This window comes from Hyperoodon ampullatus (genome assembly GCF_949752795.1).
Source record: "Hyperoodon ampullatus genome assembly, chromosome: 8".
Lineage (NCBI taxonomy): Eukaryota > Metazoa > Chordata > Mammalia > Artiodactyla > Ziphiidae > Hyperoodon > Hyperoodon ampullatus.
The window spans coordinates 34,585,154-34,602,000 of NC_136921.1; the positions used below are offsets into that span (position 1 = coordinate 34,585,154).

Consider the following 16,847-nt stretch of genomic DNA (forward strand, 5'->3'; position numbering starts at 1 on the left):
CCATATCTCTAAAAGTTGCAAATCATTTTCAGTGTTACCCACAAAAGGGTGTCTGAGGCTAAGTAAGGGGAATTGGAGGGAAAAAAGGATGTGCAACAGAAGTCATTTATGAGTATGAGTCATTATGAAATCAGGAACTTCCTAAAGTCTCACATATTGTCAGATGGAAATGTGCTTGTTTATTTTATTATTTTTTAATTTTATTGAAGTATAGTTGATTTACAACGTTGTGTTAATTTCTGCTGTACAGGAAAGTGATTCGGTTATATATATATATATATATATATATATATATATATATATATATATATATATATTCTTTTTCATATTCTTTTCCATTATGGTTTATCACAGGATATCGAATATAGTTCCCTGTGCTATACAGTAGGACCTTGTTGTTTATCCATCCTGTATATAATAGTTTGTATCTGCTAATCCCAAACTCCCAATCCTCCACCCCCAACCCCGCCATCCCTTGGCAATCACAGGTCTGTTCTCCGTATCTGTGAGTCTGGGAAACGTCCCTGTTTAGATTGATGTCACCATGCATAGTGGTAAAAATATAGGTTTCTACAGTTCAAATCCCAGCTTCACCACTTAGTTGTGTGACCTTGGGCTAGTTCCTTAACCTCTCTGAGCCACACTGTCCTAGATGAAAAGTGAGAATAATAATAGAATTTACCTCATATCACTGCAGTGAGGATGAAGTGAATTAATGAATGTAAAACACTCAGCACAGTGTTTGGCATAAAGATAGCTAGCAGTGATAGTTACCATCTTCATCATCATCGTCATATCCTTTGCTGGTGGGCCCCTATTAAGAGCTGCTCTGGCCCAGTTCCAGCCAACAAGTGAGAATGAACAGAACGGACCCTGAAACTTCGCACCACGGTCAGGATGTCCACCCAAGGGGAATGATGAGAGGGGTAACGCAGAATGCTGGGCTCCCAAGTATTCCTCTGCTTACAGATTCTGAGATTGGCAAGCATTTGGTGGTGCCCTTTCTCCTTCTAGTTTTGCAGTCTGTAGCAAAACCAGTGCCCTCCACCCAGCTCTGGCTCCAGCCCTCGATCTATGACCTTGTTTCCTGTTGCTATAGCCGGTCTCTCATGCAGGATTCATCATTGCCTGCCCCAAAATAAGCAGTGAGGAAGACCACACACATTTCTCTATTAATCAAAGACTATTTTTAGGAGTGAGAGAAAGTCTTTGCATAATTCGTCCTTTACCCCTGGTTTGAAGCAGAAGCAGCAGTGGCAGTGGGTGGAGGATGAGCTACACTCTCAGCTTTTGCTTATTTCTCCACGGGGGCAATGAAATAGCAAAGGAAGCTTGGACGAGGCAGAACTGGCCTCAGTCTTCCATTTAGAATACAAGCCCGAGAGTCTTTTCCCGATAGCTTTCTAGTTTGTGGATGGGCAGTTTGAACTGTACACAACTCTGGGAGGCAATGCCCACTTCATTACAATGTGAGTTATGCACCGTATGATCTGCGAAACCCACAGGACACCTCTGCAAGTTCTCCTTCCGGGGCCAGCTCAGCACAGGCATTTGGGTCGACTTTTCTTCTCTCTCAGACCACAGCACACAGGGCTGCCCATGAGTAACTCTTGAGGATACTCCATTTCTCAGGCTCTCCAAGAAATGAATCTTCTTTCCTACTTATTAGTATATTTGGGGAGAAATTGTGTGTTTCTGGAGGTCTGGGTATGAAATAATATGTATGTGAGTCAAATAACATAGAGGAGAAGTAGAGGTGACTCTGTTGGGGAGAATCTTTTTTTTTTTTTTTTTTTGCGGTACGCGGGCCTCCCACTGTTGTGGCCTCTCCCGTTGCGGAGCACAGGCTCCGTATGCGCAGGCTCAGCGGCCATGGCTCACGGGCCCAGCCGCTCCGCGGCATGTGGGATCTTCCCGTACCGGGGCACGAACCCGCATCCCCTGCATCGGCACGCGGACTCCCAACCACTGCGCCACCGGGAAAGCCCGGGGAGAATCTTACCTTTCAGAAGATGTTGAATACTAGACTCCTCCTCTCCATGGCTGGTATTTGAACTGACAGATTCACAGGCTGAAAAACAATAAGGGTTTTACCTGAGAGTGTGGAAAAGTCTTGAAAAAGAGCTATTTTCCTTACCCCAAGACAGGGGAAAACAAAGTGGATGGCTTGATGCCTAAGCCTCATAATGAATTAGATAGTTTTGAAAACACTTAGATGCTATCATGCAGGGAAGATTGATCTAGGATTTTAAAAACATTGAAGAAAATAATATTTTTATTTATTATAAGATGTTTAAGGGTGAAACCCTGCAGGTACTGTGATGCTTAAGTTCTGAGAGGAGAACTTTTGACAGAACAAGAGCATGAAAGAGTTAATGCCTGACACCCGCTCTGAGGAGATGTCCAGATTGGAACAGCAGCTGTGCTGCGGGACCCCAGTGCGTGCAGCGATGGGGGTGGTGACAGACAAACGTGAGGAGCCCCTGCTTCCAGCTGTAGCGCAAATTCAAGGGTTGGACCAGGGAGACAGAAGGGATTCTAGCCCATCTGATTCTAGCCAGAAAGATAGGCTTTTGCACAGCCCTGATGAATTTTTTTTGCAATCTCTTAGAGTCACTTTGGATGAGAATCATTCTCCTAGCTGTCCTTGCCCGTCAAAAGGAACACTAGTTAAAATAATGCTCTTTTTTTTTTTTTTTTTTTTTTTTTGCGGTACGCGGGCCTCTCACTGTTGTGGCCTCTTCCGTTGCGGAGCACAGGCTCCGGACGCGCAGGCTCAGCGGCCATGGCTCACAGGCCCAGCCGCTCCGCGGCACGCGGGATCTTCCAAGACCGGGGCACGAACCCGTGTCTCTGCATCGGCAGGCGGACTCTCAACCACTGCGCCACCAGGGAAGCCCAATAATGCTGTTTTAATGGCTGAGGAGAATTAGGATGACAGACCAGAGAAAGGTAGTTAGGGGAGAGGTCATAGATAGCAAGGAGATCAGCTGAGTGAATCTGAAATGGAGGAATGGCTTTTAATGAGAAATTTGGTGTGTGTGTGTGTGTGTTTGCATGTGTATGTCAGAGAGACAGAGGTATGAGAGATCAAGGAGATAGAAATAGGGAGGAAAAAGGTCAGAGGGAATCAAATATATCTGAAAAAGATTTTGAGATCTAACTACCCCCCCAGCTCATTTCCAAATACATGTATGTATGTATGTGTATATATTTATGCTTCATCGTCTCATTACTGATAATACATATACTAGAGACATTGCCAAAAAAGAATGTTTGGTGTTACTGATTCCCTAAAGTGGGGGGCTTGGAGAAGCCTGCTTCTTGGTGCCTTCCCACCTTCGGATGTGCACGCAAGCAGCCACGTGCACACACGTAACTTAGGCTGAGCAGGGCAACTTGGGATTCTGAGAACCAACACTGGAGAGAGAAAAAGCCATAATTAGTGTTAACTGTTGACCTTACAGTTCAAGAATAGATGCTCTGGAGAATGGGAAAGGAGAACAAACATTAATTATTGAGTAGGGACCTTGGAGACAGACACTCTGGATTAAAAAGAGAGAGAGAAATTGCATAATGAATGTTAATTTTCCCTCAAAGAATTGAGTGGTCGGCGGTTGGAAGGGAAAAAGAGGCTAAAACAATCATGAAAGAGAAAGCTCAGTGTGTGTCAGGGTGAGAGGATGCAGGAGGGTTATACAAACACTCTCCATCACTGCTTACTGCTTTGCCTCGTCCTTACTCACAGCTCCCAAGGAATTTGCTATCAGGGTTTTCCTTAGAACTCGTATTATTTACCACAGTTGTGGGTAAATACTGCTGGGAAGCTCAGCCACTTCCCCAAGAGCACATGAGCCTGAAAACAGCCACAGTGCATGACAAGCTGAGAGGCGCTCAGCACTGGAATTTATTTTTTATGTGTGTCGGTGGGAGTTTGACTTTAAATAAAAGGAGGTACTGGAGCTGAGTGCCACATGGGAGAGGGCTGTGGTCCTTTGTGTGCCGCCGTGGGGTGACTCGGGCTCCAAGGCCTTGACTGTTGTTTTATCTTAATTATTGTACACAAGACACCCCGAAAGTCATCCTCTTAGCTGAAAGTGAAAACAGAAAAATGGTAGTTTGAGTAGAAAATTGGAGATGAGAATTGTAGCCAATTTTGTAAAGAGACACTATAAACAGGTTTGTCACTGGTTGCTCAGAGTGCTGGGTGGGCTCCCCACATCCAGTCGGCGGCCCTGGGGATTATCCCTTTGCTGCGTCTCCTACGTCTGCCCACTGCCTTCCATCCAGGCCCTGGTCAGCTGCTGTCTGGATGATTCTACAGTAGCCTGAGCACTCGGCCTTTTCTCTTGCCTATTCCTGGCACACAGGGCGGGTTGCATGACATCCTTCCTCAAGCACCTGTGATTTCTTGTTGCCTAAAAAGCGGCATTTCAGCTCTATCCTGGCATACAAGGCCTTCCCTGGCATGGTCCTGGCCTGCCTTTCAGCCCCATCTCCCCCCATGAAGCCCCTCCACAGGGCATTCTTACAGGCTACTCATCATTTCCCGCATGGACTCTGCTTTCTTATCTCTTTGCCTTTGTTCATGCTGGTCCCTCAGCTGGTCATGTCTTTCTCTCTTCTCTGTTTATCCACTTCTACCAGTTTCCTTCTTTTTTTTGTTTTTTTACTTTTGGCTGCACCAGGTCTTAGTTGCGGCATGTGGGATCTTTTAGTTGCAGCATGAGATTTCTTAGTTGCACCATGCATGCGGGATCTAGTTCCCCAACCAGGGATCGAACCCAGGCCCCCTGCATTGGGAACACGGAGTCTTACCCACTGGACCACCAGGATGGGGTGGTCCTGGATGGGGACCAGGAAAGTCCCTCTTTTTTTAAAAAATAGAATTTTGTTTATATTTGTTTAAAAAAAAATTTTGGCTGTGCCTCGAGGCTTTTGGGATCTTAGTTCCCCAACCAGGGATCGAACCCAGGCCCCAGCAGTGAAAGCACCAAGTCCTAACCACTGGACCACCAGGGAATTCCCTACCAGTTTCTTTAAAGTCAGTACAAATAGAGATTCCTCTGCAAAAATCCGTCCTCTTCCCCCAGGTTAGAATTCATCGCTCCTTCCTTGGAGGCCCCTGCATCGTGTTGTTGAGACTTGTGTTACAGCACTCATCTCATTCTGCCTTGCAGAAGAGTCAGTTGCTTGTGAATTTTTTCTCACAGGGGCTGTGAGGTTCTTGGGGGCAGCAGCCACAGGGCCCGGGGTTGAGCCCTGGGAAGCGGGAAGAAAAGAGCACAGTATCTGGGATAGACGGGCCTGGGAATGAATAAGCTCAGCTGCTCACCAGGTGTGATCAATGTGCACAAGGGGGTTAACCTCCTGTGTTTCAGTTTCCTCACCTGTGGTATGTGAATGAAAATACTCCCTTCAAAGGATGATTGGATGATAGAATGAGATGACATACGTGCCTGAGCATGTTTGCTCTTGATATCAACATCCTTCTCTTTCCCTTGAACATGGTAGGCATTCTGCCCATTTGATCAAAAGAGTCGGACACAATATTATGGGTCTTCTCTCTTTTAGGTCCAATGATATTTTATATTGGAATTTTACTTAATACTTTATTATATACTGCAAGTATGATCTGGTTTGGTTGTCACAAAGCAATGCCATCTAGGATGGGAGGTATTATTATAGATGCATTTTTTTTCTGTTGGTGCTTTTTTCTTTTTATTGTGTTTTCAAGGGAGAAGTACATCATCTGTTTACAAAATAGCTCTTGAAAAATACGAGTACAGATACTATAAAACAAAGCAAACTCTAGTCACGAGACACTATGTACATCATGCCAAAGCAACAGTCTGATCTCCAGGTTATGAAAACTAGAATTAAAATGTCCCTACACAGAAAAGGTCCAAGTTCCCAGCTTGGCAAAACTTGGGTGCAGTTACACGAAACGTTTAATAAACTGAATTCTTTTTCCCCAATGTGTAAACAAAATGACAAGACTAAATCTGTGCCTGATAATTTCAATCTAACTCTGAAGTTACACAGAACACACAGACACCTTGTAGACCTCACCTGTTAGTCTGACCATCTTTCCTTCTTAGGTGGTAGGAGGAAGGGCAAGGTGACTGTGCAGAGCAAAGATGTGGGAAGTAGAAATACTGTACACTAGACATCACAAAGTATGGTGAAAAGAAAGCCTCAATTAATGCATAGCCTAAGGGGGAAAAGACTACACTCCAACTTTGGAAAATTAATTTAGAAGGATAGGGGAAGAGTTTAAGTAATTGCAGTTTAACATGAAAAATGCACGTGTGATAGAATGGAGCACAATGGAGGATTCAAAAACATGCTCATCAGAAAAATCTGTTAGGTTTGCTTTGTCCAGATTAAGAAAGAATATATAGTTGCATTATATGCTGTAACAAAGAGACTCAGAAAGATAAACACGTATTTCTGTTTCAGGTAAGAGTCTAGAGGGAGGGGGGTAGCCCAGGGTAGTTCTGCTCCCTGAAGGTATCTGGGCACTGTGCTCCCTTATATCTTATGGCTTCATCATCCCCTAGAGTATTGCCCTCTTCCACGTGGTTGAAGCTACTTCACCACTACAACCAAGTCCAAGGGGAAAGGAAGAAGGCAATGGTTTCCTCTTTTTAAAATTAAAAAAAAATTTTTTTTTTTTGGCTGCGTTGGGTCTTTGTTGCTGCACGCAGGCTTTCTCTAGTTGTGGCGAGCGGGGGCTACTCTTCGTTGTGGTGCACGGGCTTCTCATTGTGGTGGCTTCTCTTGTTGCAGAGCCTGGCACGCAGGCTCAGTAGTTGTGGCATGTGGGATCTTCCCGGGCTTAGTTGCTCCGCGGCATGCGGGGTCTTCCCGGACCATGGATCGAACCTGTGTCCCCTGCATGGGCAGGCGGATTCTTATCCACTGCGCCACCAAGGAAGTCCCCAGTGATTTCCTTTTAAGGAAATGACCTGGAAGTCAGTCGTACAAGTTACTTCTGTTCACATTTCATCAGCCACATCAGTTATATGACCATACCTGGCTGCAAGGAAGGCTGGGAAATATAATTTCTAGCCAAGTAGCCTTGTGTTCAACTAAACTCCAGGGTAGGGGATTCTGCTAATAACAGGAGTAATGGAAAAATGGATATTGGGGAACAAGTAAGTCTTTGCTACTGACAGTTTCAATCAATATTTATGGGCAACGTTCTGCCAGTACCTATGATGTTCTCTGGGATATTCAGAAGTAGAGGAGGGGGATCTATCTTGGAGGAGGATGAAGAAAAAGAGTAAAAAAGATAGCGGAAGTAGGGAGTGCCTGGTGAGAGACCCAGGTAGTAAGAATTACTGCTGACCTAAGATAGTAGCAATCAGTGTGGGCTGAGGTGGTCAGGTGAGGTGGTACAATGAAGGTGGGACTGCAGCTAGTCCTTGAAGCCTAGAAACCTGGACAAGAGGGCCTAGAGGCAGTAAATTCTAGTGAGAAGAGCTTTGGCCTAAGTAGGTGCAGGATGATCTGGGTTTGAGCCTTAGATTTGCCGCATAGAAGCTGTGTGACTTTGAGCAAGTCACCGTACCTCTCTGGGCCTCAGTTTTCTTATCCATAAAATGAGAGTTTTCAAACTGTGGTCTCATAGTTCTAGTGACTCTGCATAGACCCCACAGCCGGGAATCATTTCAGGAGGGAAAGAATTAGCTGGGCTCTGAAGAAGTTGTTGGGGGACACAGACCATCCCTACTTTAACCAGGCAGCTCTGCTTTTATCCATTTTATCTATAGGTGTCCTCAGAAAGTCTGTTTGATAAAATGCTTCCCCTGCTTAAATGCTGATGAAGGTGATGCCTACATTCCATCTCAACTCTAAGGTTCTCTGAAACAGAAAAAATGCGAGGGAGGTAGAATTTACAGCTTTACAGGCTCTGTAAGAAACAGTATAAGTACATATGCAAAAAATAAAGAGGAATTAAATATTCTTCAACACTTCATGTTGACTTTTTTCTTTAAAAAAAGAATTTTCAGCAGATTCAAAGAGAACTATTCTTTTTGACATTTTTCTTCTTTGGAAGGCATAAAGTGGCAATAATATCACATTTTCAGCCAAATACGAGGGAGGGGAGTCTGTACTTATAGGAATCATGAGAGGCTTCTGTCAAAGGAAAGAAGACTCCCCAGTGGTTTTTAGTGGTTCTCTGCAGGTGGCCATCAGAACACCTTCCAGTGTGGGCTGCTGATGCGGTGCTGGGTTCGCTGCCGTGAGAGAAAGAACCCCGCTTCCCTCTGAAGTCCTGACAAACACAGCTTCCCTGCCCCGTGGTCCATGTGACAGACCCAAATTAGCCCCATGCCGAGCCTCATGGGAATCCCCCATAACTTCTGCAAGGGGAGGAGAGTATATGGGTCAGGACTCAGGGGAGAACAGAAACCACCAAGGGTTTTTAAGAAGAAATGGAGCTACTATAGAGCACTTGGTGCTTACGAAGTTGCTGCAGCAGCTGCCTCTTGACAGTCTTCACGAGCTCGCTTGCCAGTGTAAGCAGCCAAAGTGCCTCTGCCTCACTTCTGCCCTTCAGATCTCATGCAAGTGCATCTATTTGGCAGAACCGCATCTGCATCCCACCCCCTAACTGCAAAGGTTATCTGGGAAATGTGGTCTTTAGCCTTCCAGCCTTTGCAGTACAGGAGGGCACTGGAAGGAAATGCTGGGTACCAAGCGACCGTATCCAGCCATGTTTTTCTTTATTTCAACATCTGAGAACTGGTAAATCCACCAACATGATTGCTTATGGATTATCAACAAACACTGATTGGGCAAAAGGGCCTTATTGCCACCCAGGCTTCCTCCTACCTTCCTCTACTTCTTTTTACCTGGAGGTGGAGGGATTGTGGACTCAGTGATTCAGAACTGATGTTTGGAAAATGAAAGCAAGAACAGTCATGAATTATTGAATGACTGAGATCCTGCTTCAGGACTTGGACAACAGAACTGCTCTACGGAGAGAGTCTCCTTGGGAAAGGGGGTTATTTAGTAACATGCAGCATTACAGCTGGAAAGAACCTTAGAAATACTGTTTAGTATTTTCCAAAGTGTGTTCCAAAAACTAGTTAGATGCACATGATGCTTTACTAAAAACAAGAAAGAATTCAGTGGTCAAATAAGTTTGGGAAACATTGCATATCCTCATCTTGAGGAACCATAATCCATATTAACACAGTAGAGGCTCCTGCAGTAAGGATTCTGCTTTGCTTTAGCCTACTGGTTTCCAACTTATTTGGCCTCAGAACTTTTTTTTTTTTTTTAACAGAATGCCTGGTAACCTTCTGAGAACTTGGAGTTCTATGGGATATACACTGGGAGGATTGGATCTAATCCCAGTTCCTCTTTCTCCATATGGAGAAGCTGAGCTCCAAAGCAGTAGATTTATTTGCCAATGATCACAGAAATCAGGGTGGTAGAGCTGAGAATAAAACCCAAGACTTTGGATATTTAGTCCAAAGTTCTTTCTTCTTCCTCACGCTGTCTCATCTAATGGACTTCTTCACTTTTTTTTAAAATTAATTTATTTTATTTTATTTTTGGCTGCGTTGAGTCTTTGTTGCTGCACGCGGGCATTCTCTAGTTGCGGCGAGCAGGGGCTACTCTTCGTTGCGGTGCACATGCTTCTCATTGCGGTGGCTTCTCTTGTTGGGAGCATGGGCTCTAGGCGTGTGGGCTTCAGTAGTTGTGGCACATGGGCTCAGTAGTTGTGGCTCACGGGCTTAGTTGCTCCATGGCACGTGGGATCTTCCCGGACCAGGGCTCGAACCCCTGTCCCCTGTATTGGCAGGTGGATTCTTGATCACTGTGCCACCAGGGAAGCCCCAGGCTTCTTCACTTTTAAATCTCTAGGCATCTTCACTAAAGCAAAAGCTGCTAAGAGAAAGGCTACTCAAGGGAAATCATACTTTGTCAAATATCCCACCAACATGGAAGGATCCTTTTACCCATGAGTCCCCACAACCAACATTATCACAAATGACAAATGGGGAGAACACAGAGAACGTCAACCACTTAGCATATGTTTGCCCCCAAATGATCAGTGTTTTGAGACCAGCTGGAATATTCTTGGACCCTTCATTTTTCTGTTTACCAAATTGTAGACCCTCAGGAAATGACACCAGTATATTATCTATTATGAAAACAAATTATGCCCAAATCTAGTGACTTAAAGCAATAAACCTTACTATATCTCACATAGTTTCTATGGGAATCTGGGAGGGGCTTAGGCCTGTGATTCCGGTGCAGTCTCTTGTGAGGCTGCAGTCACAATACCAATCAGGGATGCAGTCATCTGGAGATTTCCCTGGGGTTGGACCATCTCAGAAGTCACACACTGTCACTTCTGTCATATTCTATATTTATCAGAAGTGAGCCACTATGTCCAGCGCACACTCAAGGGGAGGAGAATTGGGCTCCCCCCTTTTTTTTTTGCGGTACGCGGGCCTCTCACTGTTGTGGCCTCTCCCGTTGCGGAGCACAGGCTCTGGACGCACAGGCTCAGCGGCCATGGCTCACGGGCCCAGCCGCTCCGTGGCATGTGGGATCCTCCCGGACCGGGGCATGAACCCGTGTCCCCTGCATCGGCAGGCGGACTCTCAACCACTGTGCCACCAGGGAAGCCCCAAGGGCTCCCCCTTTTGAAAGAACAAGTGTCAAAGAATTTGTAGACATATTTTAAAACCACCATACCAAGAAAGAGTTGCAAGAGAGAAGGTTGCTAATTAAATGACCAAAAAACAAGGCAAGTTTTGGGGGTAAAAATCCTTTTAGGACAAGAGCAGGTGTCAACTGGAAACTGTGAAAGAGATGAAGAATTTAAATTTGCATGGGACCTGGAGTCCCAAACCGAACCACTGGCGCAGACATTCTTGAGCTTCTTGCAATAAAGAACTTCTGAATAAAAGAACTTCTGAAAGAAAACTTCTATTGCTGCCACTGTGACTAGGAGAATAGATGAAGGATTTGAATCAAGGATAAGCAACTCCAATGTTCCAATGTTTTGACTCGTATCCTTCCAAGTTAAATTTTCCTTTCTTAAGCCTTTGAATTTTCTAAGTGTTGCAATATCCCAACGTGACCAAGAGGGTCGAATTCCAGCTCAAGTCTTCACATCTTTTTTTTTTTTCTTCTGAAGGTTTATACTCATTCTTCTATGCTATCTGAAAGCAAGATATCATGATCTAATTGCTTAAGAATTTATTTCCAAGTAGATGTTGGCAGAGTCTGAAAGTCTCAGAATGATCAGACAGATCATATTTCCACTTTAACCCAAGATTTTTTTAAATTAAAAAAGAACTATGATCCCCCCCAAACTTTCCTTTATGGCATCTGGGGTATTCTGTCCACGCATTTCTTGGACATATGATAAAGATAAGAGGATCTCTAGGACTCTTCTAATATATTTGGGAGCTAAACAACAAACGGATGCATATAAATACAGTAATCACAAAAGTGGGATTGAGAGAGAGAAATGGGTGAAAGCTACATCGTAGCAGTTCAGTGAGATGAAGTGGATTTATTGAGGAAAATATCCCAGAATAGATGAACCTTTCCCTGGAACTTAAAATGATTCTAAATATTTGAGGGCAACTTGGGCAAAGGCTGGGAGATAAGAGAAGGAAGACTGAATGTTTGGGCCATCAGACAGATGAGAAAAGGGTGGGCCTGAATATAGTGGGAGATGAGACGGGAAGAGTAGGGTGGGGATGGTGATCAAGATGCATTTGAACAAACAGCTGCAAAGAATTTGGTGTGGGTGGAGCAAATCCTTTGCAGGAGTTGAAAATGTTTTTCAGTATCCTGCTTCCCAGAGCAAAACAAAACAGGGCTTTCCCATTAACAGAGACTCTGAGAAAGCTGGGCCTGTTCTCTGGGCGCTTGTAGGGAGATGTGGGTTAAGGTTCTGCCTGCCTCCCAGAGCCCTATGCAATCACCGTCGAGGCTGGAGGTCCACCAGCTGTATATGGAGGACGGATGATTCATTTGTTCATTTATTCAACAAGCTCACAGTGAATGCCTTTAGGTTTGAGAGGCAAGCAGGATTAAATACATTGTTCATGGGACTAAGACAAGATGGCAGGCAAGTCTCCATTTATTCAGCATAAATTTCATTTCTCTCTTTCTTTCTTTTGTGTGGAAATTATTGAAAGATTTTCAATGAACATTTATTGTGATCCCGCTCTGTTTGCGTCAGGGACTGTGCTAAGTGCTGAGGATGCCGAAATGACCGAAACATGATACTTGACGAGATGACAACAAACTTAAACGTGTAACTTAAATATTTCCTTTTCTGCTTCTGGCTTTTGCTTTGCCCAAAGGGGAGCTATTTCTCTTGGAAGAGAGTGGACAAATGTGCAGCAGGTGAACAGAATCGTGTTTGCGTTCCAGCTGTTGTACCAGTTGTGTCACAGTGACAGTGGCCTCCACCTGTCTCACTCCTGCTTCCGCCAGTTCAGAACCAAGTTATTTTTATACTCATATCATGGGACAGCCCAAGTGGTGATGGAAGTTCTTTAATGCTGGATTTGGAACCGAATGAATTCTGGTTTCTGGAAATCCATGTACTAAGTGGCTACTTCCACAGCAACAGACACAACACATAAAATGCAACAATAGTCAATAGCTGCTGGTGGTGGAGTCGATCCCCTTATTTCGAATGAGAGGAGGAACCTTGGACACAAGGAAGGGTTGACCCAAAGTCATCTGACAACATAGAGGACAAGCCAGGGCTACTCAAATCTCCTGGCTCTGATTCCATGCTCTTTTTGTTGAGGCAGTCATGACATCACCCACCAAACGAGTGCAGATTTTAATCTCCCTCATTAAGAGGCCTGCTGGCTGGCTGTACGACTCATGCATACACATCGTGATGGTTCCTGGGTGGTTGACACTCATCACCCTCTGACTTCATTTTTTTTTTTTTCCTTTGCAAGATGGTTATTGCCCAGAGCCAGCATCCCTTTTCCGAAAAGTGAACATGCCAGAAGGGTTTTTGGAAACTGCCTTGATATCTGTCAGGAGCCAGATGATTCGCAGCAAGGAACCAATACACATAACAAGGATAACTGATTGGATTACCAATTAGCCACCTCCACCTCTGGAGGGTGGTTGGAAAGAAGAGAAAAGGCAGTGTTTAGTTTGGGCAAATACCAAGAGGGCTTTATCATCCTCATCAAGGCATCAGCACGGCACATTAGGCCTCCTCCAAGCCATTCCATCTCCAGATGCTCTAGCAAGAGCAAACTTGTTATGCAGACATTGGGTTATTGTATCTGAGCTACAGAAGCATCCCTGTGTTCAGCGAGAGGGGAGAAATTGGCTGACTTGCGTCTGTTTTTAATGATGTCTCTCTTGCTGGGGAGTTTTGGAAGCTGCAGGTAAAATCTTCCCCCAGGAAAGCGAGGCTGACCTGGGATGTATCATCTTACCTTCACCTGACAGAAGTTCCTCGGTTTGCGTAGGCCTTGGGAGGGACAGGCAGATGTTTTCTCCATTTGGGCCCAGCAAGAAGTGCCCCAGTGTGGGGTCTCTGGATTTTTCTTGAAAATAAGCACAAGCATGGGCAGTGTTAGCACCAGTGCAGGAGGGGGAGGCTGAACCTGGACCGTGCTCCCTGAATCCCCAGCGGGCAGATGCCGGTGTGCTCAGGTGCTTGCCAGGGTGCAGGCCAGCCCCACTCCTGGGATTCGGCAGAGCAGGGCCAGTGTTCACGCCCCATCATCTGGAGTCAGTGTGGGATGAACAGGGCGGGGCTGCCATAGCCTACGTCGTGCCTTCTGTGAAGGTCTAGAAAAGGGGGAATCCTCTGGTTTCAGGCAGCCCTCCAGGGACAAGGTGAGCCTGGAGGGGGCACCTTGTGTGCAGGAAAGGGAGCCCCATCCTCCAAGGGTGTGCAGCCCAGCTCCTGGGCACAGGGCTCGGTAGTTCCAGCCTCTGCTTCCTGCTCTGTCACATGCCTTTGTGCAGTACTCAGTGGCACAGCTGTGCCCTGTGGATCAAATGCTGGGACTGCTTAGTGACTCCAAGGGGCTCAGGCCAAGGAGGAGAAGGAAGCTCTGTTTCTCTCAGTTGCTTAGAAAGATTGAGGGTGTTTCTATAACTTTACCTTCCCCATTTCCAAGGCAAAAGGGTCTGGCAATCAGCCACAGTGGATGCTTACAAGTGTGTAAACACACATATACACAGAGGCATCACACACATGGAAACACACACCAAGGTGTGCACTCACACGTACATACATACACACTCACAAGGCACGCACACATATGCAGGTGTGCCTGCAAGGACACACGTGTATCACACATGAAGGACACACAGCAACACATGTGTACTTGTTCGCAGGCAGGCCTGCATGCCTGCACAATCACACATACATACATGAGCACACAAGTATACACATGTACTCCCATAGCTATATAAGCACACACATACCCTAAGACACACATGTGCCACCATACACACATTCATTTACACACACTCAGCCTACACACTTGGGGCTTCAGGCTGCACTCGTCATAGTCACAGCCCTGGCATTCATTCTAATCAGGTTCTCCTTTTGTAAGGGTGTCTAATTCGGGGTGTGTGTGTGTGTGTGTGTGTGTGTGTTTGGTGTGATTTGTTCTGGGCAATGCAACCTCCTAGGAATACCCTTGGTGGTGACACTACTGTACCTAAAGTTCAGTTCATTAGCTCAAAGTTAAGAGAGCATCATTGCCATGCAAATATAAAAGGGAGGAGGTTGTAAGAGAAAGGCTCCATCTGGAAATAGTTTGTAAGTTTCTTTGGTGAGAGAGAGAGAATTTGACTTTGACCATTCCAGCCTTAAACAGAGGAGCTGCAAGCACATAATGGAATTATTGATCCATGTATTGAATTTATGCTTACAAGGCTTCAAATATAAATAAATGTTTGGGTCGAGGCAGGGGGAGTGCGAGCGAGCAGGATTTAAATAGTGAGGCATCTGTCTCTGAGCGAGCCTGGATGGGATGAAAGCTGTAGTATCTGTTGTCTTCTTGGTAGCTCTCAGTTGCCACATTCCTCTCGAGTGTGAGCTTCTCTAGGCCCTGAGTGTGATTCTGCTGTTAACAGAGATACTTTGTTCACATTGTCTGGCACCCAAACACACACCATCTCCTTCATCTGGTGCTCAGTCAGAGAAAGCCGCCCATCCTCCGATGAGGGAGGAACAGCTGATTGGGCTGCACTTTCTAGAAAATGGTTTGTTGGTCTCCAGCACGGCCCCTCCCTAAGGGATTTTTTTTTTTTTTTTTGCGGTACGCGGGCCTCAGGCTCCGGATGCGCAGGCCCAGCGGCCATGGCTCACGGGCCCAGCCGCTCCGCGGCATGCGGGATCCTCCCGGACCAGGGCACGAACCCGTGTCCCCTGCATCGGCAGGCGGACTCTCAACCACTGCGCCACCAGGGAAGCCCATTCCTAAGGGATTTTCAGGGGTAATTTGGACCCTAAGCAATTTTTGCTTTATGTGCTGCATTTAGATCAAAGCCCCCATGGAAGCTGTTATTGCACTGTCTTAGTTTCCTCCTGGACTGTTGGCTCTTAAGGATAAGAACTCTGAGTGGGACTAAGTCATAGAGGGTGTGGCCCTGCCTGCCTCATCCTTCAGTAGAAATCCAGAGTCCTTTTCTCTCTGTGCACAGGCCTCAGACTCTGCCCTGGGCCGGAGGGTGACTCCTCCCCTGGGACTCTTCCTGTTGGCAGGGTCCCCAGGCTCCCTTGGCCCGTGCAGGGTTATGGCTCGGTGTTGAGAATGCCTGGTAAACCCAGTAGCGAGTCTCCCTGATGAGCGCAGGGAGCTGTGTCATCACACGCTGCTGCCAGGAGCGAGGAAAGCACAGAACAGCTTGGCAGCGCATGTTGGTGCAGAAAACCCTTAAAACATGTACTGACTTTTGAGGAATATGCGTGGTGACCGTTAATCCCACTGACAGCATTGGAAACACTGCTGATTTCCCTTTTTCAATGGGGTGGCTTTCAGACAGCTTACTTGTGGCCCTGGAAGATGGTTAAAATGAGCCCAGAGCCACAGACAAGCCAAGAGGGTGCATCCATGCACCCCGGGAGTGATTACCTTGTCCTTCTGCTGGGAGTGCCCCGCCGGCCTGTCTCACATGGAGGGGGCCCACGGGGCTGCTGTGGCCTGATGTCCTGGGGCTGTCCAGGCTCCTCTGGCTCTCTGGACTTTTTCTTCCTTCCATCAGGGACAGTGGTGGGGTGCCATCCTGCGATGGAGCATCATCCTCTTCAAAAGCAAAAGGAGAAAAAGTATGAGTGAGAATTTGGATCAGCAAGAAGGAGAAGGAACCTCTTTTCTAATTCTGTTGATGGCTCCTAGGGTCTAGGATCACTTATTCCCCTCATTCTCAAGTTTGTCTCTCTTTTCCAGCCCTGCTAAGGAGCAGACGCCAGGTATCTCCCACAGCCAAGGTGGGATTACTCTTGGCTAGAATAGCAGCCCTACTGTTGGGGAACCTCCAAGAACTGGGAGGAACTGACCAGTGGTTGCTGTCATCCTCATCCTATTGATGGGCTCCTGAGATGGGAGAAAGGCTAGGGAGACTGCAAGGTCCTTCCCTAACTGGGGAGACCCCAGCGTTAAAGCTCATGGGACTATTGGCTACAGAGTTCCAACCACAAAGCAATTTTTCTAAGCAGAACCAGTGATCTCATGGCTCCTCCAGGTCATAAAGTACAAAGTAGCCCCTTCTAGATGGTAGTTAGAGGGTAACAGGATGGATGATAAACTCCACAAAGCACGTCTTGGCCTCCATCTCTGTTCTTTCTCTCACTCCTT

The 16,847-nt window shown here is 46.1% G+C and overlaps 1 protein-coding gene across 1 annotated transcript in view; it reads right to left on the reverse strand.

The window, feature by feature from the left end:
- KIAA2012 overlaps positions 1 to 16,847 on the reverse strand; it is a gene marked incomplete at both ends in the record, with an annotated part of 121,225 nt that overhangs the window by 71,756 nt on the left and 32,622 nt on the right. Inside the window, 3 exon segments of the mRNA XM_079709605.1 lie at positions 2,003 to 2,071; positions 13,464 to 13,574; positions 16,125 to 16,295. Of these exon segments, the coding sequence (XP_079565731.1) occupies positions 2,003 to 2,071; positions 13,464 to 13,574; positions 16,125 to 16,295 (351 nt within the window).